Source organism: Lethenteron reissneri, chromosome 30 (assembly GCF_015708825.2).
Source record: "Lethenteron reissneri isolate LAM-NWPU_2019-01 chromosome 30, ASM1570882v1, whole genome shotgun sequence".
Classification (NCBI taxonomy): domain Eukaryota; kingdom Metazoa; phylum Chordata; class Hyperoartia; order Petromyzontiformes; family Petromyzontidae; genus Lethenteron; species Lethenteron reissneri.
In genome coordinates this window covers 5,377,306-5,401,184 of record NC_083808.1, presented here as the reverse complement: position 1 = coordinate 5,401,184, position 23,879 = coordinate 5,377,306, and the positions used below count along the sequence as shown (strand labels likewise).

The 23,879-nt window shown below is 49.3% G+C and overlaps 1 protein-coding gene across 1 annotated transcript in view; it reads left to right on the top strand.

Moving 5' to 3' along the window:
- Positions 1–2,474: 2,474 nt before the first annotated feature.
- LOC133349442 (laminin subunit beta-2-like) overlaps positions 2,475–23,879 on the top strand; it is a 74,487-nt gene continuing 53,082 nt past the window's right edge. Inside the window, 7 exon segments of the mRNA XM_061562884.1 lie at positions 2,475–2,797; positions 7,234–7,424; positions 10,323–10,458; positions 11,776–11,849; positions 12,690–12,878; positions 18,278–18,341; positions 23,466–23,668. Coding sequence (XP_061418868.1) covers positions 2,764–2,797; positions 7,234–7,424; positions 10,323–10,458; positions 11,776–11,849; positions 12,690–12,878; positions 18,278–18,341; positions 23,466–23,668 — 891 coding nt within the window. The 5' untranslated portion in view covers positions 2,475–2,763.

Genomic DNA, 23,879 nt, shown 5'->3' with positions numbered 1-23,879 from the left:
TGATAAATCTCAACGTTCATCCCACAAAGTCCCATTACAAGGGAGACACACAAACAAATAGACAACAATTTTGTTGTAATTACCCTATTGAAACGGCTTTAAGCCGTATGGACCTGAAAACTCAATTTCCCTGTAGAAGAATACGGGGTAAACCGTGATGGGTTGACGGGGTTATGGTTAAGTGAGAAATCAACATCGACCGTTGATATGCCGGTCTCCTCGAGCAAACAATAACACCTTGAGCTCATCTCATGAAGCATCCGCAACGGAACAGCAACATCGCCATCTGCAGGCCGAGCAGCGAGGCGGGGAAAGGCTCAACACACCGTGCGCTGCCCTGCGGTGGAGTTGAACTAAACTATATTTTAAAAAAATGTTACCGCATAAGGCCCACTGAGGCCATCTAGATGTTTTTTTCTGAAGCGACCTGACTACCACAAATGATAGCTCAACGAAGTGGTTTATCGTCGTGTGGAAATGTATAGCAGCCACATACTCTAAACGCACATTGGTTCTAAATGTGGAGGGCGAAAAAAAAATCCAGAGGAGCCGGAGAAAATTCACGGGAGAGAGCGAGACACGCAAACTCCAAATGTACAGCAGCAGGCGTCACGGTCGGGATCGAACCCACGACCTCCTGCATACCAGGCGAGGTAGTCAACATCTCGCCGCCGTGGCGCCCAATCAAATCTGTGAATGGCGAGAAAAAGTAAATCAAGACGACATTAGAGCCAATACACCAGCCCAACACATGGCGAGACCCGATCTAATAATCTAAATATATTCTTGACAGCTCCCCGATGTGTCGATGGATTGCATCGCGTGCTGTTCGGCTTGATGTCCGACGTTTCGTTCCACGTGCTTCTTCGGCAACTGAACTGAAGCTCGTGCGGCGAAACGTCGGGACAATCAGGAGGCGGTAACAAACCGAAAATCGCTTCGGAGAGCCATCCATTACAGCCGCTCCGTTTGCTATCGCTGAACTGTGGATATCACAACGTAGATGCGAACCCAAAATGCGTGCACCGCGCGGTCTGACGGCATTTCTTGTTTGTGGAGCGACAAAAACCACCACCAATCTGTATACGTTCGAGTCAACGACATCGTCGTATCCACGGGACCTTTTTTTGGCGCTATCAAAAATAAGAATAGGCTTTGCCCTTTCAGTTTCGAAGACACTGCATACATTTTTCAGAGCACGTGTGTTTGCATGTTTTGCCACAGGCACGCGTGTTAATGGAGACTCAATGCCTTGCAATAAGGTATCCCCGTGTGGTTCTTGAACATCTTAACACCTCCCTGTTTGATTGACAGAACGGGCAAAACCTATTCTTAGAATCGCCATAGGGGCCGTCCATAAATGACGTCATGCGATTTTGGACGATTTTGACCCCCCCCCCCCTTTGTCACACGGTTTCACAAAAAGTCAGACCCCCCCTCAAACATGACGTCACAAAGCTCTGCCCCCCCCCCCCCAAAAATAAAACACGCTTCAGATCGCTTTAAACTATTGTCATTGTAGTGCGTATTTAATGTGGCGCTGCACTCTGATGTTGTAGGAGAAAACATTGATTAAAAAGTCTAGTTAATTAAGTAGAATGTGTTGTTTATTGAAAGTTGCGCATTTTGATGTGACGTCACATTTCTCAAACCCCCCCCCCCCTGGTCACACATCGTCACAAATGTCTGACCCCCCCCCCCTAGTTGCGTGACGTCATTTACGGACGGCCCCAAATCAAATATTGGGACCCCTCCAACTTGACCGATTGCCGCACCCCCTGAGCTGCTAATGTCGCGGTGACGACGCCACCCGCGTCTGTCCTCTGCTGCACGTGTTGCTGCTTCTGCTGCTGCTCGGTTCGTCGACTTTGGCGCAATCCCACCCCGTCCCGCAGGCGTTGAGATCGCGAGACACAAAACCGCGACAACAAATAACACCGCACCGACGACAATGCGCCATTGAAATGTCCAAAAATAAAATAAACCGAAGCGTGTTTGCGCGTGCGTTGGCAGCGCGGATGGGGACATCAGCTGTGGCTGAAAAGGTCCATGGAATGTTGATCCCAAAAATAAAGCGTGTTGCAGAGCAGGAGGAGGAACGAAGGGAGGAGGGAGGAGGGAGGGAGGGAGGGAGGGATGGAGGGAGGGAGGGAGGGAGGGATGGAGGGAGGGAGGGATGGAGGGAGGGAGGGAGGGAGGGAGGGATGGAGGGAGGGAGGGATGGAGGGAGGGAGGGATGGAGGGAGGGAGGGAGGGAGGGATGGAGGGAGGGAGGGATGGAGGGAGGGAGGGATGGAGGGAGGGAGGGATGGAGGGAGGGAGGGAGGGAGGGAGGGATGGAGGGAGGGAGGGATGGAGGGAGGGAGGGAGGGATGGAGGGAGGGAGGGAGGGATGGAGGGAGGGAGGGAGGGAGGGAGGGAGGGATGGAGGGAGGGAGGGATGGAGGGAGGGAGCGTGGAACGCAGAACGCAGACGCGGCGTGGAGAGTTGCTGGCCTCCAACTCTCGTTCAGTCACCGCACCATCGTGTTCAGTCGAGAGGGGGGCGGGTTGCACACCACGCGTGTAAATTATATAACGCAATCAAGCGTGTAATTAATTAATTCAGCGCTGATGCTACAGGGGAATGATTTGGCTATTCGATTTAAATAGATACATAGCTGCTGTCTGGGTAGAGCGAGTTTGAAACTTTGGAGTAATATCGGGGAAGTGTTTTCGTGCGCGTGTGATGTGAGTTGGAAGTCTCTCGTTACAACACGAATAATGAATGAAGACGAGGCAATGCTCTACAGAGCCGGTAAGCTTGGTGTGCGATGTGTCCGCGAGCGAGTGTGTCTGTGTGTGTTGGTGTGTGTATGGGAGCGGTGGTGTAGTGGTTAGCGCGCTGCGCTACGAACCCGGCAACGCGGGTTCGACTCCCGCTCACGGCCAACACCAGTGACGAATATTTGAACCCGTCTGAGCCTCCCTTAGGTCGACTCAGCCTCAGATGGGTACCTGGTGCGGTGTGTAAATATCGCCACTGGGGAGACAAAGGCGGCCGGGCGTGGTGCTGGCCCACCCACCCCCTCGTGTACCGTGCCGGCCTTCATAGGTGCTCGCTAACAGCACTTGCCCCAACAGTCTGTTAAGGCTATGCGGGGGGTCTTTGACTTTGTAATACTGCATATAGACAACTGAGGCAGTCACAGAGTAACTGCTGTACATTCTATTTGTGCTCTGGAATGGCTCGAGAGCTATTAATGATCAATAGAGAAAAATCTGAAAATAAAAATGCTTTTCCCTAAAATTACTGTTGATTGGGTTCAGTTAACCAGCCTCAACATTTCTTTAAATTTTGTGCTCCATGTATATGCATACGATTTTCACCAGTTAACCGAGTAATTGGCCTCCTGTGGCGTGTGACGCGAAAGCCGACAGAAAGCGAATCAAGCCAGTTACCGTTAGCTATTATCATCTACATCTCCAAATGTTCGTCGAGAGAGTTTGACCTATTAATGAGATATTTTTTATGAGTAGGTAACCCCTGTTGCAGTGTGGTTACATCATAACCTCGTCCGATTAGCACGGTTGGCGACGTACGGTGCGAAAGAAGTTCCAACAAAGTGCTAATACATACATCTATTAGGTTTTTAAAAAAATTTCATTATTTGGTGACAACGCTGCAACAGGGTTACCCATAATGCAATGTGTCAGCAACATTTTATGCAGTTTAACACGCCGTAGGCTTTCGCGACCAATATCATCCACAATAGAGGTTTAATTTGTGTTAGATCGCGTAAATATATACATGTTCGTTAAACCCGCCACCACCCGACACAGCCAATTAAGAAGTTTTGTCACGTAAACAGAGCATGGATTAATTCATCCATTTTCATTAATCCATGTTCTGTTCATATGCAATCATTAATACCCCCTCCCATTACGCGCAAGAAGAGCACGTAACTGTTGTCATCACATCTACGCCTCTATTTAAGGAACGAAACAGGAGGTTTTCTACACACATCTGGCTGTCGCCTGATGAAGCTAGTTGTAATTACTGGCGAAAACGTCGTATTCAGATTGTAAATGTTGTGGCTTTGCTGTACTAGTAACGAATTGGCACGTTCTGTTTACGTGACAAACCTCACTAATTGGCTGTGTCGGGTGGTGGCGGGTTTAACGACACATTTATATATTTACACGATCTAACCTAAAAAAACCTGTATTAAATGTTTTATGCAGTAGTCGTACATTCATGATTATTGAAGGGTTTGTCTATGGATAATTAATATGCCAATTTAAACCCCGTTAATCAGGAAACATAAAACATGTTTAATTATCATCAGGCCCTACGGTGTATCGTGCAGTCTCTGACTCTTATCCACGATTTCTCTATGTGCAATGACGAAGGGCCATAGCCTGAAACGTCGCATATTACATACTTTTTTCCTGGCTAAGGCTGTCTTATTAACGAATGTGTCGAGATTTGTTGTGCTTATGCATCACCCACTGCCAACGCAGTATCACCAAATAATTAAATGGTCATTGTATGTATAACTTCTTTCGCACCGTACATTGTGCAAATCGCAGGCGCCCGAAACGTCACTTGTTATAGATATTTTTCCTTTTTATCGTTGGATGCGTTGACTTTTTTTCGTAGCTTTATCAGACACACAACGAGATGGGGGGAAGCGCATTCTGGATGATTTTGTCCGTTCTGCGCAAGACCGACCAAGTCGCCGAACCAGAATAGAATGTTGTCAGCTTCAGGGACTATTTAGAGCTCCTTCTTATGTGCAGCCCTCACTGTGGACTATCGCTTTGCAACTGAGTCCGCGGAACCCACGGCGTGAAGAAGAGCGGTCATAATAATACAAAAAACATAGAAAACATTAAAAAGAGAGGGGAAGAGAGAGGGAGGAGAGGGAGGGGAGAGAGAAGAGAGATAATCTTTCGTGAAATATTTCATTAAAAAAAGGGGGTGGAGGCACATAAAGCAAAGCATTGAAACAAAAACAAAATGATAAACGAAGCAAAGTGCCGACTACACCGAGCATCTTCTTGTTTTCTCTGATCGTAAAAAAAGCGGTCATGGTATCTCCTCTACCGCCTTGGTATTCGCGGTTGCGCTGATGTTGTTGTTGTTGGTGGTGGTGGCTCTCTGAAGTTTATGAAGAAGTTACACTTGGTGGATTGGACATTCGTGAAGTGGCCCTGTACGAAGCGAGCACGTGGAGCCAACGTAGGCAGAAGTCGCAGAGAAGCAGCGAGACGAGACAGAGGGACAGAAAGAGAGACACAGAGAGACACACACAGAGAGACACAGAGAGAGAGAGAGAGACAGAGAGAGACACAGAGAGACACACACAGAGAGACACAGAGAGACACACACAGAGAGACACAGAGAGAGACAGAGAGAGAGAGAGACAGAGACAGAGAGACAGAGAGAGACACAGAGAGACACACACAGAGAGACACAGAGAGGCACAGAGAGACACACACAGAGAGACACAGAGAGAGACACACACAGAGAGAGAGAGACAGAGACAGAGAGACAGAGAGAGACACAGAGAGAGACACAAAGAGAGACACAGAGAGACACACACAGGGCGCGAAACGAGAGAAGGGGCCGCGGTCGATGTCGACACCAGAATGAGACGCAGCGAGACGAGTTAAGAGATGTAGACAATATTACTGGTAGGAACGAAGTGAACCAGCCTACAATAGATTATATCGTCCGTCCGTCCGTCCGTGTAGCAACATCGCCCCCTACTGCAAACACTTGGCAGGACCCTACAAAAACCTTTAGACTCAGTGAGGCTTTCCTGGCTAAACAAGTGTAACATTCCCTTATAATTCCCTGAGATAGTTTTTAATTAAAACATTTAAATTAAAAATTAACTCACAGCGGCCTAAAGCCTACAGCTAGGCCTAAAGCCTAGAACTAGGCCTCAAACTCTCCCTTCGTATCGTACCCCCTGCCATTTCATTTTATTATAGCCATTCATTTGTTCGTTCCTACCAGCCCACCCCGCAGGGACCTGTTCTTGGTTCTTTCGGTAAAGTCACGTAGAAGGGAAATACTGAAATAATAAAAAGAAACCAGTAAAATTATCTTATTTCCCTTCTACGTGACTTTACTGAAAGAACTAAGAATATGAATCCCTGTAGTCACGAAAGCTTTAAATTGAAAAATATTAATTATCTTATGTTTACTAGGATTTTAATGAGCTTTTGTATTATATGCATATCCATTATCTTATGTTTACTATGATTTTAATATTAGCTGCCATTAATTGGCGTTTAGATGTATATTCATTTTCTTAAGTTTAGTAGGATTTGAATGAGATTTATCGGGTTTATATGTATACGTTTAAAATCACGATAAGAATATTTATGTATACTGTGCTGAAGGAATCCGATGAGTTATAAAGCTCTTTTTCACAGATGTTCAGTAGAGACTGGTAAGAACATTACAACGACAGTTACAAAAACATGATAATCACATACCTCATGGGATCTCCTTTGCCAGTACATACCTGTCAACCCCTTATCAGCGCCTACCTTATTGCAGACCATTTCAGACCTTGTTGGTCACCCCGTGCCCTTATAAATCTCAACGTTCATGCCACAAAGTCCCATCACAAGGGAGAAACACCAACAAATAGACTTTGTTGCCCGTATTGAAACGGCTGTACGCCGTATGGACCTGACAACTCAATTTCCCTGTCTAAGAATACGGGGAAAACCGAATGGTTTGACAGGTGTGTAATTAGCTTATGTTTTAGTAGGATTTGAATATGAGCTGATATTAATCGGGGTTTATTCGTATACATATTCTTAGGTTTTTTCGGTAAAGTCACGTAGGTAAAAAATTTAAATTAATAAAAGTAAAATAAAATAAATAATTTTATTTTACTTTTATTAATTTTTATTTTTTTAAATTAATAAAAGTAAAATAAAATAAATAATTTTATTTAACTTTTATTAATTTTTATTTTTTACCTATGTGCCTTTACCGAAAAAACCTAAGAATATGAATACTTGCAGTCACGAAAGCTTCAAATCTGGAATTTATTCGTATAGCAATGATATCTTTTCGAGTAGGATTTTGACTATGAGCTGATATTTATTGCACCACAATTTTTTCATGAAATCAGCTCACGCGACTGGTACCACCCCCGTGCCCCCCCATACCTCCCGTGCCCCCACTCCCTCCCCCCCGTGCCCCCCCCCCGGCCCCCCCCCCAGTGCTGCTGTGTGTGGCGCTGGGCGCCTCCGTGGCCTCGCAGGAGACGTGGGGTGCGGCGCACGGATGCGCGCAGGGCAGCTGCTACCCCGTGACGGGGGACCTCCTCGTCGGCAGGGCGGACAAGATCTCCGCATCGTCCACGTGCGGCCTCGTCTCGCGCCAGCGATACTGCATCGTGAGCCACCTGCAGGCGAGTGGCGGTGGTGCTGGTGGTGATGGACTGATGGTGGTGGTTGATGATCGTGGTGGTGGTGGCTGTGGTGATGGACTGATGGTGGTGGTTGATGATCGTGGTGGTGGTGGCTGTGGTGATGGACTGATGGTGGTGGTTGGTGGTGGTGGTGGCTGCGGTGGTGGTGATGGACTGATGGTGGTGGTTGATGATCGTGGTGGTGGTGGATACGGTGGTGGTGATGGACTGATGGTGGTGGTTGATGATCGTGGTGGTGTTCCTGGTGGCTACTGTGGTGGTCGCGGTGATGGACTGATGGTGGTGGTGGTGGTGATGATCGTGTGGTGGTGCTGGTGGCTGCGGTGGTGGTGACGGACTGATGGTGGTGGTTCATGATCGTGGTGGTGGTGGCTGTGGTGATGGACTGATGGTGGTGGTTGATGGTGGTGGTGCTGGTGGCTGCGGTGGTGGTGATGGACTGATTGGTGGTGGTTGGTGATCGTGGTGGTGGTGGTGTTCTTAGAAGTTCGATTCCCGCTCACGATGACGATGATCTAAACCGGTCACGGGGCCTTTCTTCCCTTGGTCGACTCAGCCTAAAATGAGAACCTGGGTGCGGTGCGTAAGCATCAGCACTGGGGAGACAAAGGCGGCCGAACACGGTGCTGGCCACCCACTCGTGTGCTGCACCGGGCCTTGAATAGTACTCGCTAACTGCACTTGACTCAACAGTCTGTTAAAGGCTATACGGGGGATCTTTGTCTTTGGTCTTGGTGATGGTGGTCGTCGTCACGATGTTAGGTGGTAATGAGGGTGATGGATTGATGACGGTGTCAGTGGTTGTCATCATCATTAGCAGCGTCATCACCATCATCCGTGGTCAAATTAGCAGCTGAGGCAATAGAATTGCAATTATAGCAGTAAAAATAATTAGAAATGGGCAGTGGCATTCATCATCAGCAGCTGCAGCTGCACATTACAATGAAACAACAGCAGTTACATAATTGTTCAGCAGTAGCAGCAATCATTCATCATTCAGTCATCATCATCATCACTCACAGGAGCAGTGCAATCATAATCGACGGAGGCCGATTCATAACCATTAGCGCCGTTATTTGCATACACAGCCCCTGTGTTAATCCACTGCTGGATGGAGGCCTTCCCACGCGTTGCGAATCACCATGCGACACACCACGCTGGTTAGGGCATGTTGACGAAGGCAGGGGACCGTAGACGTTGGAGCACAGTGCAATACAACAATTGCTTTTTCTACACTGCCTCTCCTGACACCATGTCCCCGACGCAGCCTATAACAACCCCCTTTTTGGCATTGGTGGCGGTGCCCACCAAAGCACGTGTCCAGGCCAGTGCCGGATTATCCTAGTAGCAAAAGCAGCATGTGCTACGGGTCCTGCACTTTTTCTAACAGAGGTCTTCCGTGGGTCACGCTTTGTGAAATTTCGATTTGAAGCTTTCGTGACTGCAGGGATTCATCTTCTTGGTTCTTTCGGTAAAGTCACGTAGAAGGGAAATAATAAAATAATAAAAATAAAACATAATAAAATAATTCTCACGACGTTTCGGCCACAACGCAAGTAGCCGTCCTCAGGTGGAGAACAGGTCTGTCGGAAAGACAGCGTCTGAACGTCGAAATGAATCATTCACGATTCATTCAGACGCTGTCTTTCCGACAGACCTGTTCTTCACCTGAGGATGGCTGCTTGCGTTGTGGCCGAAACGTCGGGAAAATTATTTTATTATGTTTTATTTTTATTATTTTATTATTTCCCTTCTACGTGCCTTTGTGAAATGTTTAGTTTCGTACCCGCGTCAACCGATATGATGGAATATATGTGTGTCCGTGACAGCGACGCTGAAGTTGTTTTAAATGACTCCCCTTCTCGTTTTTTAAGCAAAGTGGCCATCATAAACTGCCGAGTCATCACAAGAGCGATTCGGCGGGCTTCGTAACAATGTGCGCATTGACAACGAAGCCAAGCGAGAGGAGCGCCGGCCAAGAACTTTTCATTCGGATTCCTTCTTCCTTTTCCATAAACACATCTGGCCATTAAGCGATCTTGCCAAGCCGTATTTGCCACATGCACTCATTCAGATCTGTGCTCCTCTATACTGCACAGACACATGAAACACCATCTCTCCACACTGCCAAATTGCGACGATCCATCGGACAGGTTTAATTGGGAGATTTGCAAGTTAATTAAACTGGATTATTTACAGACCATTTTTCAATCCACCACTTGATATCTATTAAAGCCTCCGCGCCATGCCGTGTCAGCCATGGCGGTGTGTGCGACCTATACTTCATCCCGCGCCACATGGTCAGTGAACGGGGGTAGGCAGAGATTGGTTCAGATATCGCTCACCACTGATAGTGTCCGCGACGCAGCAACTGTGGGATCTTACAGAAGGAACGAGGTGATGATGGCAAGGTGTGTTACATGAACGCACCATGGACCCAGCCACAATCTCTCATTCACCAACCCACGATAAATAGTGGCTGGAATTACTGAGGCCTTTATGGATAAATAAGTGGCATTGTTATTATTACAATTAGATGGCTGGCCGGTGTTAAAGAGTAGGCCAAATACCTCTTTGGAGGCCCTACAGAGCTCCCTGTTAGTGGAGGCCCTTCAGCCAGCAATTGCAATTAGCGAGTATACGTTAAGCACGCCTGGCTTCTGATGAGCTCAAGTAGGGCGAAACCAGTCCAGGCTTTGAAGCTATTCCCGCCGAGAGGCCAATAGGTTTGATAGACAATTTTATTTTTATTCTTGCAATCGTCACCACCCCCCCCCCCCCCCTTGCGATGGACCTGGTCGGCGTGGCGGGTTTGTTGCGAGGTTTGGCGCGGCAATGAAACCCGCACGTGCCCTGCCACTCCGTGTGCTGCAACAGGAGCAGGAGAAGTGCTTCCACTGCGACTCGCGGCGGCCGTACCAACCGGGGCGCAACCCCAACAGCCACCGCATCGAAAACGTCGTGACGTCCTTCGCGCCCAGCCGACGCATGACCTGGTGGCAGGCGGAAAACGGTCGGTGGGCGTGCGGACGGAGCGCGAACCATCTCAACACCAGCATGCGCGCTCGTCGGTACTTGAGTTTGACCCCGAGTCAGCCACCCACTCACCCGCCCGCCGGCCCGCCGGCCCCTGTTGCTGTGATTTTTGGTTTAACACGATGCAGGCTTTCGCGACTAATATCGTCCTATAATAGAGATTTTTTTTGGGTTAGATCGCGTAAATATATAAAAGTGTCGTTAAACCCGCCGCCACCCGACACAGTCAATTAGTAAGGTTTTTTGGCTGTGTCTGTAAATATATAAATGTGTCGTTAAACCCACCACCACCCGACAGAGCCAAAAAAAACCATGATAATTGGCTGTGTCGGGTGGCGGCGGGTTTAACGACACTTTTATATATTTACGCAATCTAACCCAAAAAAAAACCTGTGTTATGGATTTTTTTTGCTTGTTGGCATTTAAAGCGTGTCGTAGCTCCCACGCACACTCCCCACCTCAGGTCACTAGCGCTGGGCCACAATCGCTGGAATTCCACCGAACTTCGTAGACCCCCCCCCCCCCGGTAGTGCACGTGGCGTGGCAGCGGTGACAGAGCTCTCGTCTGATCAAGCGCGCCCCCCCCCCCGTCATTGTGAAGCGAATTATTCGACCTCACCCACCCCTTCTTGTTGGTTTCGAGTTAGGCCTTAAGAAACGCGACTCTTTTTTGCACGAGGGATATTTCAGGGTGATCGCCCTCATGAGAAGGGGATGCGCGCCGAATAGTTGAACGTCGCTTGCTGAACTCTAAAGTGCGGAATGGTGATGTTATGGCTCGCAAGTAAGACCTTTGACGAGCGGCAGTGTAGTCGACGATTGATTCTGCGTGATTAATCTCCCATCGCAGCATTGATGATGTGCAACGTATAGGCTTATTGTAAGGCTCGTGAAAAGATGAATCGTGGCAAATGGTTGAAAGCCGCAAGCTTCATATTTAACTGTGATGATGATGAGTAATACTCTTAGTTCTTTCGGTAAAGTCACGTAGGTAAAAAATGAACTTATAATTAATAAAAATAAAACAATAAAATCACGACGTTTCGGAGGCAACACAAGTCTCCGTCATCAGGTGGGACCGTCACAGCCAGATTTGCTGCATCAAGTGAGGCAAGGATTCAAGATGCAAGCCCTTAAATACAAGTTGGGGGGGGGGAGGAGAGGGGGAGCTTATCAGAATGATGAGTAATGTATAGCTGTATCTGAAGGTGCCTTGGAGTGGTTTGACAAAAGTCCCGACACAAAAGCACGTGCCTTTATCTCCTGTTCTCGATCTTGCCGTCTTGGTGTGCAGGCGTCGAGAAGGTCACCATACAGCTGGACCTGGAGGCAGAGTTTCACTTCACTCATCTCATCATGACCTTCAAGGTGGAGGGGGGGGGGTTGCACGACTTCACACGGGTCCAGTGCCACTCGCAATCCGCAGAGGCTGTGCCACCAAAAGCCTGTGTCCCCACGCCTTCGACTTGAGCTGCTGTCGGATCGTGGGGGCCGGTAGAGGTGTTGTGGGTTGCCACGGTGACGGCGTACACTCGATGTGGTTTACTGTGCGCGAACATATTTTCTGGTTGCCACCTCCTGAGGTAGAAACAAATCCAGGCGATTTCACGTAACAAAAGAATATTTCACGATACGGGGAAGAGCAGGGATACGAAATGCATCGTCTTGGTGGTGTATTATTACCAAACTGACAAAACCCCCACAGCTTTTGTGTCCCAGTAAGAATGATCGATTTTTCCAGGACAGCTTCCTCATTTTTCCACAACCGACAAAGCATGGACTTTTAATGTTCCCGGGAAGATTTTCCGACTTAGCTCTAGAAGAAGACCACCCTGGGAAAATCAGGACAGGTGGAAATCCTTCTTAGTCACTGACCCGGACAGAGACCCAGCTGACATTAATCTCCGACCGCACACGCACGAGTGCGCGCATGTGTGCGTGTGTGCTCGTGGTGCGCAGTGGTTACGGCGAATATCTGAACCGGTCCTGGACCTCCCCTAGTTAAACTCAGCCTCAAATGCATTTCAAGTGTGATGTGTAAACATCGCAACTGGGGAGAAAAAGCGGCCGGGCGTGGCGCTTGCCACCCACCCCATCTTGTGCCGTGCTGACCTTTGTAGGTGCTGCTCGCTAACAACACTCGCCCCAACGGCCTGTTGACGGCTACACGGGGGATCATTGTGTCTTTGTGCTTGTGTTCCCGCGCAGACGTTCAGGCCGGCCGCCATGCTGGTGGAGCGTTCGTCGAACTTTGGCCGTTCGTGGAAGCCGTACCGCTACTTTGCGTACGACTGCGACGCGGCGTTCCCGGGAATCGCGACGCGAACGCTGCAGCGCGTGGACGACGTGGTGTGCGAGTCGCGCTACTCCGACATCGAGCCGTCCACCGAGGGCGAGGTCTGTACCAAACCCCCCCCCCCCTCCCACCGCGCGTTCATTTGTCAGTTTTATATTTCGCTGAACCCTCTCCCGTTCTGACGACGTACGTGCACGTCATCCGATGATGTACACGTACCGGAATTTGTTTGATATAACTTTATCGGTACCGAAGCTCCCACAAGGCCATGCGGGAGGCCGCCTGGCACAGTTTGGTGCCAGCTATCGTAGAGTGCGCACCTGTCGCTACAATTCTCTGCGGTGAGTACAATGTCTTTAAAAATAACGGCGCTACGCCGCTCTAAATAAAATTAACGCTGAACCACTTGCGCGTTCCAAGATTCAGCGGTGAACAGGCGACACCCCCACCCTGCAACTTACAGACGTCTCAGAACGGGAAAGGGTTTAATTGATCACTTTGTCTCTGGATGACTCGTAAGTCTGGAGTAGTCGTCACGTGACTACTGAGTAGCCGCAGCCATAGCGAGGGATATACTTGATGTGGTGTTCCGGGTGCGTGAAGTACCTTTTGGACAGACACGGCTGAAACTAAGGTCTCTCTCTCTGCATCGGGGGTGTTGTGGGGGAAGTTGCTACTCAAACTTTTGGGTGGGTGGTAATAACAATATCATATCCTGTGCCACCTCCATATTAATAATAATGTTTAGTTTTATAAAGCGTCTCGCATTCGCTGAGGAACCGCAAACAAGTCAGAAGCCCAGTGCCAACAATTTCCCATGCTCTGGAGTCCTTCACATATTCAGATGCTTCCAGCCAATTAATGAGACATATGTAGGAGACAAACCGGAGCACCCAGCGAAAACCCACGCATGCGAGGGAGCAACCCTCGATCCAATACGGAAGGGAGATATGATATTAATCCGCACTTTTTCATACCCCCTTCTCCTGGTAAGCCGGGGTACAGCACCTTCTTGACGCCCACAGGAAGGTGGTTTCTAAACATTTGTGTGATCCAACAACTCGACTCGCTGGGTTACAGGTGTGCGTAGCCATCGCCTCCCGACTCATTTATTGCCTGCGCCGGGTGACCTCTTGGCTACTTGACGGTTTCTTTCCCCCACCAATGTCTAAAACATTTTCTCCGTGCCTAACATCCCCAACGCAGCGTACATCATCATAGCACGGTGCACCGCAACCATTGCCCACATCACCACCGCACGCGCCTCGCAGCTCGGTGAGAGGCGGAACCAGAAGTCGTTTGCGGCCGTCCAGTGCTGCCAGCGCCACTCAAATAATGGCCGCTTCTTGATTAATCGTCGTTGACTTTTTTTTGTTTTGTCCAAATAAACGTTCGCGTAATTGTGCTGTCAAAACCCGGATGCTCTCCTTCTATTCCCCACTCTGCCGCTTTGCTTTAACGGGAGCTCTAAGCCTCAGGGTCTGTAACCTGCCCTTTCGCGTTTTTTGGCCCGTAATTTGCATCGGGAAATGATGCTTTATTGTGTTTCCGCAAGAGCTTATCGCGTCTAAATATGTTCACATTCATTTGCAGGGCTTTTTGGTTTAGTCTGAACGCGCGCGTGTTACGTTATTGCCCCTCGTTCATTCCGGCGATTGTTTTTCTTTATTGGTCCGTGAAACCAGTCAACCCGAGCGTTGGCCACGGTCTGTTGGCCAGGGATCGTGTGTGTGTGTGTGTCTGCGCACGCGTGTATTAATTAGTGCCCTGTATTCGCTCGGCGTTCGTGTCCCGATTAGATACCTCGATCGTGGCTTGGAGTGGTGGGGGGGGGGGGGGTAGTCTGAGCGTGTGTGCGTGTGACCCAGCCAAGCGTGGGTTCGGTTTGCTCACAAGCCTTCGTCGCGATGTTTCGACCGCCGTGTCTTTTGACTTCCGCAGCATCTCGCTCATCGTCGTCGTCGTCTTCATCTGCAGCGGCATCAGCGGGATTGTCGTCATCATTGCAGGACTTTTTCAGAAAAAGAGTACTTTTTGGGTTAGCTGATTATATATTTATATATTAAGATTAAGGAGGGAACCTTGCATCTCCTTGCATTGTAGAAGTCTTGATTCAATTCAAGAATGGACATATTTTTTGTCTCGTTTATAAAATGCCGTCTGAGCATCAATCGAACATTTCTATGTAATTTGCATTCATTCTAAACACTCTGTTCATACACGCACGACTCAGTGCGCGTAACATGAGCGTGACGATCAAATACCGTTGCTGAATCCATGCACAGATGCGCGATTGTTAGTGCATAGCAATTGTCATCCTCGCCACCATCATCAGCGAGGCTGACGATCACTATGCCAACCTGCGGCAGCCTTGGGACTTTCCCTCCGACGAATGAGCCTCGGATGCCGACGACAGCAGCTGCCACGGTGCCGGTACATTTATTCTATTCCATTTCGCATTTATCGAGCACCCTTTCCAGGGCGCTTTCAGATGCAATCCGACGGCGTTCAGTGAAGAACGTGATGGAATGGATGGAGGGACAGGGGCTGGGAATGGAGCTGATGTTGCAGGGGTAGATAAGGCAGAACACGGTGGAGTGTGATGGTGAGTGAGGCTGTCTGATGGGCGCAGCGTGGATGAGAGGCAGTGGGGTATGGGGGACATGCGTGGAGTTGTAAGTGCCATGCGTTACCTGTAATGCATGACAATTGTAAACACCATCACCACCACCACAAGTGAGGCTAACGATGACTACGATCCTGCGGAAGCCTCGTGCGTTCCTTTCAGTTGCGTCTCCTTACCTGCTCACGCCGGCACTCGTGACGTCTGCAGCCCCCTCGCACGACGGGCACGAGAGTGGAAACACGTGTCGAGCCACGGCTGTCGTGGCTGTTGTAGGGGGGTGATTGACGACCGCACACAGGAGCCGTCGCCCTGGGAGCCATCGCCGCTCCCCGCCATCCCCTTGCCGTTGTTTGCGCCGATCCGCCAGACCTGGGGATCGCCGCTGAGAGTGGAACCGATCCGGCAAACGACGCGGCACGTTCTGGCCCGTGGCTCCCGACGGGTTTACACATCTTCTTGGTTCTTTCGGTAAAGTTACGTAGAATGGAAATAATAAAAAAATAAAACATAATAAAATAATTCTCACCACGTTTCGGCCACAACGCAAGCAGCCGTCCTCAGGTGGAGAACAGGTCTGTCGAGAAGACAGCGTCTGAATGAAACACACCAGGCTTGGAGCGACTATTTAAGCTAGGATGGAGGGGCGAAGAGCGCCTTGACAAAATAATTTGCATATCAAGAGGACCACTCTTCGATTTGACATTACCATGCTAATCTCTCACATTGACATGGCCACTTCCGTGCCCTCGTTGAGGAGGCCGCTCTCCTATCTTACAGTTACATTGCTAATTTCTCTACATTAACATCACTAGCCCCGGCCACTTCTTTATGACCCTTGGGCTACACCCATTTCAAACCTTTTAAAACAGTCTGCCTCAACAGCAGGCCATGCTTTCCCACCTGATGACGGACGCTTGTGTTTCGCCCGAAACGTTGTGATTTATTTTATTTTATACCTACGTGACTTTACCGAAAGAACCAAAGAGTATAAATAATATTTGTCTGGAAAGAGATACGTGTTCTGTTATGGCTACACGTGTGAAGTCATGTTCTTGTGCTGAATACATTGTAATTTTCTTTAAATGTGTTCTTTCACACTCCCCTCTGTTTGGTCATTTGGACAGCTCGCTTTTAGTAAGTGGTTTCTTATATCAGTGGCGAACGCGAGCAGAGTTTGCCTCTTGTTTTGCTGATAATGGGTATCTTATATATTTTGACTTGTTTATCAGGACACTTAAAGCAAATGTGAAATTGCAGGCCGACTGTACCCTGTGTGTAAAATTATTCAACCTCTGGGCCATAATTTGGTGTGTAATCCCTTCCTGACTGAGTGAATCTCTGGATATTATCATCTTCTCAAATACACTTTGCTGATGCCTCAAGATGCACTGCATGGGAGGCGTGGTATGATCGACGATGACGATGACGACGATGATTATGATGGATTTATTTTTGGGTCCAATTTCTACCACTTAATTGTCACATCTGTATGTTTATTATCACAATCTCAGCGATATTTGTGCCACAGTCTAACCACCGGGTCCTTGAGGAAGATCATTCAGATTTACTCGGGCAGTCGTAATTGTCATTGTGTATTGTCAGATATAGTAAATTGTGCAATACCACTTACATGCATGGGTTTATGTTTAGCAAGTGAACAGAGAGAGAGAGATAGACAGAGGGCAATACGTCAACTATAAACTAGTATCTTCTTGGTTCTTTCGGTAAAGTCACGTAGAAGGAAAATAATAAAATAATAAAAATAAAACATAATAAAATAATTCTCACGACATTTCGGCCACAACGCAAGCAGCCGTCTTCAGGTGGAGAACAGGTCTGTCGAGAAGGCAGAGTCTGAAAATATAAACTAGTAGCTTGGAAACATATTACAGGGATGGGTTCTTCAAAAAGAATACCATATTCTCCGGATGTTAAGATCCGTGACTAAATTGTAAAGAAAGAGTTGGGGGAGCGTCTTATAATTCAGTAGCTGCACAGGCGTGTGTGCGTGCGTGTGTGTGTACGTGTGCGTGTACGTGTGCGTGCATGCATGTGCGGGGAGCGGTAGTGTAGCGGTTAGCGCGCTGCGCTATGAACCTGGCGACCCGGGTTCGATTCCCGCTCACGGCCAACACCAGTGACGATTATCTGAACCGGTCCTGTGCCTCCCCTAGGTCGACTCAGCCTGAAATGAGTACCTGGTGCGGTGTGTAAACATCGCCACTGTGGAGACAAAGGCGGTCGGGCGTGGTGCTGGCCACCCACCCCCTCGTGTACCGTTCCGGCCTTCATAGGTGCTTGCTAACAGCACTTGCCCCTACAATCTGTTAAGGCTATATGGGGGATCTTTGTATGTGCGTGTGCCTTTGTGTGCGTGTGACCAGATTTGTATAACCTTGCTGACACCGGGCTTAAGATTGGGGTGCATTTATTTTCCAGAGCATTCCTTATATTCCGGAGAATTCGATTATTATTTTAAGTGGAATTAAAAAAACAGAGAGAACATAAAGCTCAGACGGGGGCTGGCTTAGAACACGCGACTACGGATTTCATAGATGACTGCCAGGAGCGGATGTCTCCTTACCCTTTTTAATTCAACAAACGCAGACTTTTTCCCTACTGGAAACTCACCCATTATGTGCGGGCTTATTACCGAAGGACGCTGCGGTCCACAAGCAAGCCCACGGCGCACGCCTGTTTGTTCTCTCGTATTGTGTAGCGACGAGTTCCTGGCTCGCCCCCGCTGATTTCTGCTCCACGGACCGTTGGCCCCCTCACAAAAGGGTCTCTAGGACCACACTGGGAGTACCCTGATTGACAAGCGTCTCTCTCTCTCTTTCTCTCTCACTCTCTGTAATTTATTCCTGTCCGCAGGTCATCTTTAAAGTCCTGGACCCTGCCATAAAGATCACCGATCCCTACAGCCACACGATACAAGGTGAATGTGAACATTGGTTCGTTGAAGTTTTATTTTTTGCTGGCATGTAATATATTTTTTTACGAGTTAAACACTGATATTTCTCGCAAATGCCAATCGGTGGTAAATAATGGTAAATACCTACATTATAAGAAATTTACTTTATCCATTTGTGAGTCAGTCTGTCAGTAACGGCAATTATATTGGTGATTTTATTCGTACACGTCTGATATTCGTATACATGATGATTATGACTGAAAGGAACCATAAGCCTATGGTATTGACGAAGAACAATGTACAACATATGACCTTTCACCTTGGTCAAAAAACTGTCTGAAATTTTTCACCGTGTTATGGCTGTGTTTTTTTGAAAAACTCACTACTCATTCTTCTGAGTTCATTTTTTGGCATTGAGAATTGGAAATAGTTAAAAAAGAAATAAAATATGGGTAATGCGTGGGAGAAAACTTGAGTGGGTCTTTGCCGGGTGGCAGGCCAGGGGGGGGAGGAAGGGGAGGGGGGGTTTAGAACTGAGACTGAAATTCCACAGGAGTTTTCCTGTACAGCGTTAAAGAGAACATCTGACGAATCGACAACAGGCGCCATCGCCTTAATGAGAGCGACAACAAGACTGGTGCCTCCCGCCTGCTTATTACGTGGAGTCGGGTGCGGTGCCCCGCACGCTCGCAGACGCCCTGGGGCGACAGTGAACGACTCTCGCGGTGAGGTTTTCAGCACCGCGCGTCGTGGGACGCTCAGACAGCGAGCAGACAAAGGACCCGGGCACGGCACACGAGGGGGTGGGTGCCCGGAAACCACGCCCCCCAGTGGCGATGTTAACACACTGCACCGGGCAATAATTTGAGGCCGAGTCGACCTAGGGGAGGCCCGGTTCAGATATTCGTCACTGGTGTTGGCCGTGAGCGGGAATCGAACTCGGTGCCGCCGGGTTTCGTAGCGCGGCGCGCTGACCGCTAGCCGCACTCCCGCTCCCCACCCACGAGCAGACACGCGCGTGCTCACGCACTCACTCACATGCTTTAGCGATTTCCTACCCCCGCAATGTGCTGAGTGCGCCGGACCGAGCCTGGGAGTCTCTTCCATAAAACAACAGGGGTCAGTCGGAGCCGGCCAGGGGCTCCGGCGAAGAGCCTATTTTGGCTGCCGCCAAATTGACACCGCGAGGCAGGCACGCATCGCCTTTCACGCCCAGAATACACACTTGTGCACGTGTGCGCAAGTGTCACGGGAAGGGATGGGGGGGCAGTATATCTTTAACGTCCTGCCAGTGACGGATTGAGAAATGAGAATAACGATTGATTGCGTCCGTTGTGGGTTTGAGGAGGGTAGGGAGGGCGGCTGCTGCTGCTGCTGTGACGTCTCGAGTCCGTGCGCTGTCAGTTGCCCCCCGACTCTCATTCCTCGCCGACGTTTTCATTACGAGCGGCTGGGCAGGGTTGTACCGGGCCGCTGGGCAACCCCCCCCCCCCCTCCCTCAGGCATTTGTCCCACGAGTTGGCTGATTGAAGTTGAGATTTTTGGGTTTGGGTCGAGAATGCAGTGGCTACCAACTCCAGGGACAGATTACTGGGAGAATGCCTGGTTCGCCCCGTGGCCCAATGCAACCCTGTTGCTTGGACGATACTGGAATTCATGATTTCCTTCAGAAGGAATTTAGAAGGCTTGCCCACTCGCCTAATTACTTGCAGCTCACATGACCGCATCCAATACGCCATTGGAAATATGATTATTATAAACACGCGCCTTGATTACGTTATTCCCATAATTAAGCTCTTCACTAATTCAAAAAATAAAAATAACGTTCCATTAGTTACCCAGGCAAAGCCTGATTCGAGTCTCAAGATACTTTTGTCAGAGAGGAATCTGCACAGACTATTTATCCTCTTCTATGAATACGTGTTTGGTTTGTGGTTGGGAGCCAAAGAACGTAGAAGCCCACACACACACACGAGGAAGTAACAGATCGATTCAAGAATCCATCACTGTTCTGCTATCTACCGGCCACCAACACATTCTAAGCCTACAACCCCTGGTATTTGAAGGTATTCTTGGTGGCCCATCCGAGTATTAACCAGGCTCAAATTCTGATTAGCTTACGACATCGGGTGCATTCTGGGCGAATGGGTTATATGCATGTGTTTCTAATCATTATCGAACACCAATCATTGCCTATGAGCGGGAGTTAACCCGACATTGCGCTTATTAGCGATACCGATCCACGCGCTCCATTTCTCGCCGTCTGTTCAACTCGCGACAGGGGTGGTAGCCAAGACCTCTGCACTGTGGTTAAGCGACACGCAGATTGCCCCGGCGTACCTGATTGCATCCACGGTGCATGCGGGCAGAGCTTTAATTCAATAATTCAAAACGTAGTGCAGTCGGTTACGAAAGTGAGCAAGTCGGTCATTTTTATACCTAAAACAGCGGCCCCCGAGACAATGTTGGGCCACAATGCCACAAATTGCAGTTGTTAAGTCTTCACTGTCTCCATCGAGAGCGAGAGAGATAACCGGCGATCGCAAGACTTGATGTTGCTGCTCGCCATGTGTATGTCAGGGTCTCTGGCCGACTAGTCCACCCACACCAGGCTGCCCAAAAAATAATTGTTCTTAAAAAAAAAACTCGCAGTTGTCGAACGCAGGCCCAGAGGCCCAAAACGCCAAAGTGGTGAGCAGCAAACGGCCCCATTGAAGGTTGCAATAGGCACGAGGGTTTGAGTACTTGAGCAGAGACAAGTTGGAGGAGGGAGTTCTACCGTCGAGCAGTGTGAGGCAAGCGGTGGCATGAGGGGTGCTCCTGTGGCGTGGTGGTCGGCCACAGTTCGGATCAGATGCGACGGTGATTCCTCGACATGGGGTGGAGGAATTGAGGAGTGAGGTTAACGTGAAAATGTGAACTCCACTTTAATGAGCTCTGTGTGCTTCAGCGAGGGCTTCGCCTGAAGTAACAACGCAATCTCCAATATTATGTTTAAATGTTATTATTGCTATTCATCATGCCCTGAGTGTGTGTGCCAAGTGCGAGAATGTGTTGTGAATTAGCTCCAATTTCTTAATAGCTGAGTCCTGATGCTGCTCAGCACATATGCCAAGGGAGCAATTACGGGATGCAGGCATGCAGTTTTACGCGTTTTGCTGACATAGTCAGGCTTGCCTCTCCGAGGTCTTGCAGGCAACGCAGCACCAGGCTATCGCTGTGTATCTATGGATATTGAACTTCTTTCGCACCGCACGCAGCCAACCGTGCTAATCGGAAGTGCCGCTCAGAGGTTCCGAGATGCCCGGGGCAGAATATACCACATAGGGCCCTCTTATTCCACCATCCACAGGCCCATTGCGGGGCCCTCTTTTGCGTGGGGCCCAGGGCAAATTCACCCTCTGGACGGCCCTGCATGCATATGCATGTATCTGCATTTGCAAATGTGTGTGTGTGTGCCTGTCTGAGGTGTAGGCACGTCTCTACTGTACGTGTGTGCAGTTGAGCTGTGTGGCCCAGTCGTTAGTCAACGAGTATCCTTTATTTTAGCAGATGAGAGCCCATGGAGACACATCTGTTTTACAATTCAAGTATGGGGTAAACATAGTGAGGCTAAACCTGGAATGGGGTGTACAGCAGTAGCACAGTGGTAAGCGCACTGTGATGTGAAACTGGTCACCTGAGTTCGATTCCCGGGGGCGAGTGATGTCTGAACAAATCCTGCACTTCCCTTTGGCCAACTTGCACCGAGGATCTTGGTGAAGTATGGTAAAAACATATCCCCGAGGACTGAGAAGTTAGTTTTCTTTTTACTTCCTTTGGCTACATTGGAAAATCTGAAAGCCACATTTAAAAATTTAAAATTTTACAATAATTCGTATTGACTGATGCATGATGAACATCTCAAGAAGAGGAAAAGTGTTGGAGAGTGTAGCCCCCCCCCACCCCCTCCTAGTGTGGACAGGAGGTCGCCTGAAGGGACCGCAGAATGAGTCCATAGTATGTATTTTACGTATGTAGCCAACCGCGCTATGTATGTATGTTGAACTTCCTTTGCACCATACGTAGCCAACCGTGCTAATCGAAGTTGCGGCGGGGGGAAGGACAGAAAACTGAACACAAAAAGCAGTTCCAAAGCAATGAGTTTTCGGTATAGATGATTTAAAGTGCATAGCTCCCAGTGGCTTCCTCATATCGGAAGGAAGAACGTTCCAGACGGCCGCAGAAGCGCATCGGAGAGCGCCGCGACGCGTCGACCGTCTTTGTTCCGATGGTTTAGCGGCCAGGGGTGGGGAACCTTTTTTCTGCCAAGGGCCATTTGAACATTAATAACATCATTCGCGGGCCATACACAAGTATCAACTTAAAGATTAGCCTGTTACATTTGGTCAAACATTTAATTAACTCACCCCTAATGTGATAGCTGGAACTGCCAAATGATTTCGCGAGCCTTTTACGGCCCGCGGGCCGGACGTTCCCCACCCCTGGACTTTAGCGAAATGCCACTGCTGCTGCAAGGATGATTGACTGGAGTTTGCGCGAGCCATCCTCTCACACGGGGCGATGCGCCGCTCGGCATGACTTCTGAATGGAATCTTCATGACGACGCCTGTAGGTCCGGCACTGTGACAGGCGATGGTTGGTGAATGGCGCGCATTGTTTTGTGAAACTCCCTTCCCGTGGACGTCGAGGGCCTTGGGGTGCCACACCCTGGCTCGTCGGGAGAACGAGGCGGTCTGGCGAGTGGACCAATCGCCACCCGTTTCCATCTGTGCGGGGATAGAGTGTTGCCCCCTCGCGCGCGTGGGTTTTCTCCAGGTTCTCCCGCGGTTTCCTCCCACCGTGTACAATAAACACTCAGCGTTAATCGGCTGAAAACATCTTTGAAATAAAAAACAACAACAACGCAGGACCCTCCTGAAAAAGTGTCCTGCAAACTCAGCATGGCTTTGTTGGATAAATAAGTAGAACAAGTAAATGACAGGTTGAGGAACAACATTGGTGAAGCTCAGTAAACAACAACAACAAACACCACCAACAACACCAACGACACTATCAACAGCAGCAGCAGCACCGTGATAACGTCTGTCATGCGTCCGCCCCCCCCCCCCGCCACCCCCCCCCCGCCACCACCCCCACCCTCCCCAGACCTGCTGAAGATCACGAACCTGCGCATCAACCTGACGCGGCTGCACACGCTGGGCGACAACCTCCTGGACCCGCGCTCCGAGATCAAGCAGAAGTACTACTACTCGCTCTACGAGCTGGTGGTGCGCGGCTCCTGCTTCTGCTACGGCCACGCCAGCGAGTGCGCGCCCATCGCGCCCTCGCAGCGCTCCCACGACGGCATGGTACGGCAACGCGTGATTGTTCCCCCCCTCTCTATGTACACGCGCAAACACGTATGCGTCGTTTCAACGCCGTAGGCTTTCGCGACCGATATCGTCCATAATACAGGGTGTTTTGGGTTAGATCGCGAAAATATATAAATGTGTCGTTAAACCCGCCACCACCCGCCGCAGCCAATTTGTAAGGTTTGTCACGTAAGCAGAACGTGCCAAT